At 53.1% G+C, this 8125-nt stretch overlaps 2 protein-coding genes across 2 annotated transcripts in view; one reads left to right on the plus strand and one right to left on the minus strand.

The window, feature by feature from the left end:
- The window catches only part of LOC103190920 (caspase recruitment domain-containing protein 6), a 7160-nt gene extending 6747 nt beyond the window's left edge, over nt 1–413 (plus strand). Inside the window, exon 9 of the mRNA XM_042345547.1 lies at nt 1–413. Coding sequence (XP_042201481.1) covers nt 1–413 — 413 coding nt within the window.
- Nucleotides 414–619: 206 nt separating this feature from the next.
- LOC121851576 (galactose-3-O-sulfotransferase 2-like) lies at nt 620–7866 on the minus strand. Its single transcript, XM_042345566.1, has 4 exons — nt 7754–7866; nt 4968–5078; nt 3041–3344; nt 620–1619 (listed from the first exon to the last, which is right to left on the minus strand). Exons 1-4 carry the CDS (start codon nt 7771–7773, stop codon nt 798–800), a joined length of 1257 nt encoding a protein of 418 aa, XP_042201500.1. The 5' UTR covers nt 7774–7866; the 3' UTR covers nt 620–797.
- Nucleotides 7867–8125: the final 259 nt, after the last annotated feature.

Here is an 8125-nt window from a genome sequence, read left to right on the forward strand (position 1 = left end):
ATGCTGAACAAACCGACTTTTCTGACATCTTTGACCTGCAGGAGCAGGCGGATGATACTTGGTGCAATCCGTTAGATGTCATCACTGCTGTTTTTCTCTGTGCCGATAGCTTCCTGCAGCAGGAGATGATGTTTAAGATGTCCATGTGCCAGTTTGCTTTGCCCCTTTTGCTCCCAGACTGCAGCAGGGAAGGCTCCACACTGCTTCTGTGGGCCATGCGATCCATCGTTAAGAAGTGGAGACCTCAATCACTGGAAGCCAGCAAAGGCTTCAAAGAGGAAACCATGGCAACCATGAACTTGCCCGTGATTTCGTTCATTCGCCTGGGCAATAATTCCACATCAAAGTCAAAGGTTTTAAACGAGGTGCTGAGCAACCCGCATCAAAACTTATTGATCCCATTAAATAAATAACCGCCGGCTCAGGCTTTGCATTATTTCCTGACCATTTCTTAATCGAGAGAGAAATCTGTGAAGAAATACAGCAAATTAACCCCAACTGCGCATTCCCATTGTCAACTTTTTTGGTTTCTTAAAAACACATGCGTTTGGAGAGAGAGGGGAGAGACGGGGGAGAGGGGGGGAGGGGAGAGGGGGGAGAGAGGGGTGGAGTAGGGGGGAAGGGGGGAGAGGGTCAGGGGAGGGTTGGGGAAGGAAAAGTTTGGATACGGGACAGAATAAGTTCCTGGTGCTGGGTGGAGAAATACTTTTGCGGGTTTGGGCTGTTGGGGGTCAGTGTCCGGGAACCACAGATAATGTTCTCTCAGTCTCTCTGTCACTGACACCACGATGCCCATCTCACGGCTGCTGCTGTCTCCTTCGTGCCAGGTTGTTTACCATGGTCGACGGAAACAGTTTCGAGTCCAACAAGTCCTTGTACTGTAGCTCTGGCATCACCATCCTCACACACCTCTCCCTCGTGTGGTTGTTGAGCGATGGCTTGAGGTTGTAGCCCATGATTTTGGCACGACCGTATTGGAAGGGTTTGATGTTCTTGTCCTGGATCTGAGCGGCCTCCACAGGCTGGCCACCCTGCAGACACAGATCCATCATCTCCTGCCGTTTCTCCCGTAGGATCTGGACATCGCGCCTCATCCTCTCCCGCCCGTACCTGTCCACCCGCTGCCAGAATGTCCGGTTGAAGTGCAGATACAAGCTCCAGTCCAGGGCGTTCCAAGCCCTGATCTGCCCCATGGTCTCGGTGGACAATCTGCTCACCGTCTTGTTGCTCCTGAGGTTCAGCTTGAAGGTCACCAGGTCGTCCAGGTCCCAACACAGAGCCTGCCTCAGCAACACCATGGACTGGTCAAAGTACTCGGCCAACAGGACCAGGTGGAAGGTCTCCTCGATCTCCTTCAGCACCGCGGCCACATAGTGCTCTGTCACGTTGGCGTTGTGGTCGTGGCCAAAGTCAAACCACATCAGGTTCCTGGCGTAATGGCTGCCGGTCTCTGAGACGCTGTAGTATCTCCAGGGATCTCTGTAAAACTGCTCCAGTCTCTGGACTTTGCTGAAGGCTGTGCTCGAGCCCTTGTAATAGGTGAAAGCCGACTCCGCTAATGTGACCGGGTTACGGAGGATGGAGAAGTAGAAAGTTCCTCTGGGCATCACCTTCTCAACCTGGAAACAGACAGACAGACAGACACCGGCCCAGCCGGCCGGTCACTAATCCTCTCCAGCCAAAGCCATCGTGACCCCAGGCCTCAAACAGCAGCAAGAAATGACCGCCCGGGAACAGGGGCTGAGACAGTGCAATGTTCTCAAAGTGGGGGGAGAGATACTGAGGAACTGAGGGAATTGATTGAGGTGGAAAAGGGAGATGGACAGAGACTTGGGAAGTAAAGAGGTTCACTCACACACAGACACACACTCACACACATTCATACACACTCACACACACACAGACACACATTCACAGACACACACTCACAGACACACACTCACACACATTCATACAAACTCACACACATACACACACTCACACACAGACACACACTCACAGACACACACTCACACACATTCATACACACTCACACATTCATACACACTCACACACACACACAGACACACATTCGTATACTCACACACAGACACATACACAAACTCACACACATTCATACACACTCACACACAGACACACACTCACACACAGACACACACTCACCCACAGGCATTCACACTCACTCACATTCACTGCCTCCATTCCTCCCCACAGTTGATTTCAGTACACGGTTTGACCCGCAGCCTCTGTACACTAATTATTAGTAATGATTAATATTATTATTCACTGACTCAGAGTGAAAATGCCACGTGTGATATAAACAACTCCTGAAACTAATATCCATAAATATATCAAGCGCAGTGTACTTTGTGCTGCGGGTGACCAAAAAGGCACTATATATCCAGATAACACAATCTTTCACTGGATAAATAGCTGAATTGCTGGGAAGGATTCCCAACTCTGGGCCGCGATTGTGTAATCGCTTTCTCTCTACTAAATACAGCGGCTCAAAGCAAACATATCATTGGACCTTTAGACAGAATTAGAACAAGAGAGAGAGAGAGAGAGAGAGACAGAGAGAGAAAGATGGAGACCGAGAGAGAGACAGAGAGACAGAGAGAGGAACAGACAGAGAGATAGAGGTAGATAGAGAGAGAGATTGAGGGCCAGGTCTGGGCTGGTTGCCCTCGTGCTGATTGTCGGAGCCTATTATAATAACAATACTAATAAACCTTGCATTTGATAAAACGCCCACAAATATACAGTCAATGCGCTTTAACGTGTAGCGTGTGAAGCGCTTCGAGACGTGATAAGGCCCTGAATCAAATGCGAGGATTATTATTAATTATTATTGGCGATTATTATTAGTTATTAGTATTAACTATTTGCCATTATTATTAATATTTGCAATTATTATTAACTATTTGTAATTGTTATTGATTATTTGCAATAATTATTAATGATCAATTGTTGTTAAGTGTTCTTATGAGCTATTATGGATTATTATGATGATGAATACGCCGCAGAGCGCCGGGATTACCTGAGGACGGTAAAAGCGCATGTGATTGCACATGATGTGATAAACCTGGTGCCTGAACGAGTTGTAGAGCTTAATTCTGCGAGAGTTGAAGGGCATGGGGTAGCCAAACTGGTAGCCTCTGGGCAGAGCCACGCTCAGGTTCCTGGCCTCCCCGAAGCGATACAGCAGGTTCAGGACGGTGCTGCTCGCCGTCTTGTGGGTCTTCAGGAACATGACGTGGGTCTTGGGGGCGCACGGCTGACTGGCTGCCCCTCTCTGCTCCCCCGCGAACCCCTCAGCTCCTGGCAGCCGCGCAGAGGGAATCCTTCAGGGGCAGAGGGAGAGAGGGGAGAGAGAGAGAGAGAGAGAGAGAGAGAGGGGGGGAAAAGGGGAGAGAGATTAATGTTCGTCTCGGGCATCGATCAGCCTGGAGCAGCCGGTAACGCTTTTGTCTCCGAGTCAGGAGGCTGTGGGTGCAAACTCGGAGACGCCGTCCTAAACCTCACTCACTCCCCCCGTGTGAGTTTCTCCCCCCCCACCCCACCCCAGCCTCCCTCTCTCCCCTCCCCCACCCCCGGCGTCCCGGCTGACAATCCCCCGGATAAAACCGCTGGCTCGCTTGACGGCACGTATCGCACAGTCACTACACTACGCCAGCTGGAAGTTGTGCCTGTGTTGCGTGTCTCTGGGCTGTAAGGTCGGCGACGGAGTCTGTAGCCGGGGTGGGTGGGGGGGGGGGGGGGCGGGGTGGCTTGTCGTGCGCCTGGAGCCCAACCATACTCGGCTTTAATCCCAGTTAATCTCCTGACGGGATGTCACAGCTGTCTGTAACCTCAGAGCTTTACTGAACACTCATAAAACGCTGATAAACGACGCAGCAGAGACACAGCCCTGGTGACAAGTACATGATCTCACCCACAACTGCGGCTTAAGCCATAAATACTTTAGCAACGTCTCGGAACAAGATTCCCCCCCCCCCCCCCCCCGAGCTGGGGTGGGGTGGGGGTGGGGGAGAGAGAGGAGGTCATCGGAGGTACGGTCGAAGAGGAAGGTCTTCAGGTGCGATCCGAAGACGGATAAAGAGTGGTGGGAGTGGGTGAGGCGGAGGGATAGAGGGAGAGAGATCCAGAGTTTCGGGGCTTGGTGGCTAAAAGATGGCGCTCACTCCCCCTCACACTGGAGCTCTCTAACCCCATCCCCTTCTCTCTCTCTCTCTCTCTCTCCCTTCGCTCCTCCTCTCTCCTCCAATGGACAGGAAGTGGAATTATGACCCGATGACCTGACTGTTGGCCATTTTTATCAGTGAGAGTAACGGTGGACTATCTTTGGGATGAAAAATCTGAAAAAAAACAATAAAATAAAAATACAAACGGCGCTCGAGAGCCTTTAACAAACGCCGGTCTTTGTGCCATTCATCTGAAAGGGACGAAAACCGTGTAACTAAAATCTTATTTAAATGGAGACGGCACTGATTAACCTGTGATCGATTCCCACCGGGGATTGAGTCTCACAGATAATAATTATGTCATAATAATAATCCTTGCACTTGACCCAAGCACCTCGACATGTCCACGGGACCCCTCAAAGGTGCTTCACGGGATTCGCTGCAAAGTGTAGTGACTGTGTGTGACCCGGCGGCCCATTTGCGCCCCAGCGACGTCCCTGTAAACAGGCGTGAAGCGAGCGAGCGAGTTTATCGGGGGGATTGTCGATCAGGACACCCGGGGGTGGGGGGGGGAGAGGGAGGGAGAGAGAGAGAAAGAGACACATGGGGAGAGAGGTTTAGTGTCTCGGTTGAGGTGGGGCGGCCGTCTTTGATGCTGGCGCTCTACCTGTTTGGTGGGGGGGGGGGGGGGGGGAGGGTCAGGGCGGCCATCTTCGGTGCTGGCGCGGATGGATAGTTCACCTGCCCTAAAGGGGAAACCATCAGTGAGTGAGAGAAACAAACCGTTTGGTGACTGCGATGCCCAAGGTCTGGATCGCCAACGCCAACGCCATAAGGAGCACGATTCCCATCCACACCGCTTGCAGCGTGCAGAACCTCAGCAAGAAGGGCTTCCTGTAAACACAGCGCAAACAACTGGTAAGGGACGAAAGGTGTCAGCCAGTGGCTCGGATGCTCACACCGGAACCCCCCCCCCACCCCCCACCCCACCGCCCGCCTCACCCCCAACACACACACACACGTCAGGGACTCGGAGCTCACAGTCTCACAGTTTAGTGGTCAGATTCCAGCAGTAACCCCCAACGCACACTCTGGGCTCCCCCAAAGCCTTGGCTCTCGTCAGCCAACCTGCGCCTAATGCTCTCCAGAATTAGGTAAGCAGGGGGCGTCCCTCCGGGGGAGGGGGGGGAGAGAGAGAGAGAGAGCATTGCATTCCAACAATCTCTCTCTGGGGGTTTCCAGGTGTAGGTGGGAGGCCAGGAATTCTCAGTTGGGTTTGGAGACTCTTAAGCAGGTGATGGGTTTCCGCTCGTGTCAGGCGCCCGGCTGACCCCAAGCAAATCTCCCGGGGCGTTGTCAGGAAACGGGAAGGGAGTTTCTCTCTCTCTCTCTCTCTCTCCCCCCATCCCCCCCAGTGCTGTGCTGAAGTGTTAGCCTGAACTGTGAGCTCAAAGCCCCCAATGTGTGTGTGTGTGGGTGTGGGTTCTTGAACCTACAACCTCCTGACTCACAGTGGCCAGAGTTCGAGTGAGCGACAACTAAACTTAGAAGCAAATACGTAACGTGCAGCGAACCGGTAACCAGAGATTAGTTTTATTGACTATCAAAACAGAGTCAAACATTCCTTATTATCGTTATTGAAATTGAGCAAACAAACTATTTACAACGAGTAGGAATATTGCAATATCACACGGCACCAGTTTCCTTATCAGGTCTGTATCCGTTTGGAGAGAAGGAATGAGGTGTGTGTCAACCCGGCTCAGCATGTGGGAAAAGAGCGCTAAGTTTCTCTCTCTCTCTCCCTCCCTCTCTCTCTCTCTCCCTCTCCCTCTCTCTCAGCGTCCTGACCAACAATCCGCCAGATGAATAAAATTACTCGCTCTCCACGGCTGCCGCCTTTCGCCCACAAATTATACGGTCAATTCACTTTGCAGTACGTTCTGCGAAGCGCTCTGAGACGTGATAAGGCGCTGTGTCAAACAAATGAAGGGATTAAAATGATCTAACCTCACCTTTCACCTGCCTTAATAATAATAATAATTATAATAATAATAATAATAATCCTTCGCATTTGCTACGGCGCCTGATCAGGTCTTCGAGACGCCTCAAAGCGCTTCACAGGATACACTGCAGAGTGAAACGACCGTATATTTCGCGGGCGAAAAGGCGGCAGCCGATCGCGCCCGGCGACGTCCCCGCAAATGTCACTCCCTCGCCGTCAGTCCTGCGCGATTGAGGAACGCAGGAGGTGACTGATGGCGGCGGCAGCAACTGGAGACAGACTCACAAAGCGGCTCGGGGAGCGACTTAAAAGACGGGACGCATTTGTTAAACTAAAGAGCAAATTTTTGGGGGGCAGTTATATACCTCTTCCGGTTATATTGTCAAAGACACCGTTTTTCTATGTATAAAAACAATATGTCACAGAGGCTCTTTTTTACTCCAGTCGCCGCCGGAGGCTCAAACTATTGCCGTTCGATTGCGAATGAACCCGAAATTTGAGGAGCGTTTAGTGTTTGGATGATACAATCGAACGGAGAACCGAGAAAGGAGAGGATTTGGTCGGTGAGGCGGGAGGGGGTGGGGGGGGGGGGGGGGGGGGGGTGGTGGGGGGTAGAGACACGCGCACAGTCACTCCGCTTCCCAGGGTATCCTGCGAAGTGCTATGAGACGTCTCGATGACGTGATGAGGTGCCGGGTCAGATGCCGGGATCATTATTATTATTATTATTCCCTCCGGCACCTGTCTCTATCCCCCTTCCTCCTGCCCTTTAACACATCCTCTCTCACACTCTTCCTCTCCCCCCCACACCCCCCCCATCTCTCTCTCTTAAATCCTCTCTCCTTCCCTCCATTGTCCCTCTCTCTCTCTCTCTCTCTCTCACACACACATTCCCCCCTCTCTGTTCAGCCCTCTCCCCTTCCCTTTTTACCCTCCCCCTCCCCACACCCCCATTAACCCCCTATTTCCCCCAAAACATGTCCATTTCACCCCTCCCTACATGTGTGAGTGTTTCAGGGGATGATACCCACAGAGAGAGAGAGAGATCTTGTGCTTTAAATCCTTCCCTCCTCCCTCTCTCTTCCTCCCCCCTTTCCCCCCTTCCCCCCTCTCTCTCCCTCCCTCCTCCCCCCCCTCTCTCTCCCTCCCTCCCCCCCCCCCTCTCTCCTCTCTCTCCCCCCCCCCTCTCCCTCCCTCCTTCCCCCCCTCCCCCTTCTCCCCTCTCTCCCTCCCCCCTTTCCCCCCTTCCCCCTCTCTCTCTCTCCCCCTCTCCCCTCTCTCTCTCCCCTCCCTCCTTCCCCCCCTCTCTCCCCCCCCCTCTCTCCTCCCTCCCCCCCTTCCCCCCCTCTCTCCCTCCCCCCTTTCCCCCCTTCTCCCTCTCTCTCCCTCCCCCCCTCTCCCTCCCTCCTCTCTCTCTCCCCCCCCTCTCTCTCTCTCTCTCTCTCTCCCCCCCCTCTCCCCCCCTCTCCCCCCACTCCCTCCAGAGCTTAACACATGTCGCAAACACACGCCAATCCCCGCGGTGCGCCCGCGGATGGGATGGATTGCGGGAATGTGGGGCACTCACTTGCGGCGTTTGCGGCGCATCTTCTCCTCTGTGAGAGAAGGTCCTCAATGTCCAACTCCAACAGCAGAGCTCAGGCCCCGAGAAATGCCACTGACACCACAGGGGGTCACTCAGACACACAGAGAGAGACACAGACACAGACAGAGAGAGACACACAGACACACACACACAGAGAGAGACAGAGAGACAGACACACACAGAGAGACACCAGGGGGTCAACTCAGCCCCACAGACACAGTCCTCCCCAGTGTCCTGGTACTGAGACACAGACACACACAGAGAGAGAGAGAGGGAGACAGACACAGAGAGAGAGAGGGGGAGACAGAGACACAGACACAGACCTCCCTAGTGTCCTGGCACTGAGACACAGAG

Source organism: Callorhinchus milii, unplaced genomic scaffold (genome assembly GCF_018977255.1).
Source record: "Callorhinchus milii isolate IMCB2004 unplaced genomic scaffold, IMCB_Cmil_1.0 Scaffold60, whole genome shotgun sequence".
Lineage (NCBI taxonomy): Eukaryota > Metazoa > Chordata > Chondrichthyes > Chimaeriformes > Callorhinchidae > Callorhinchus > Callorhinchus milii.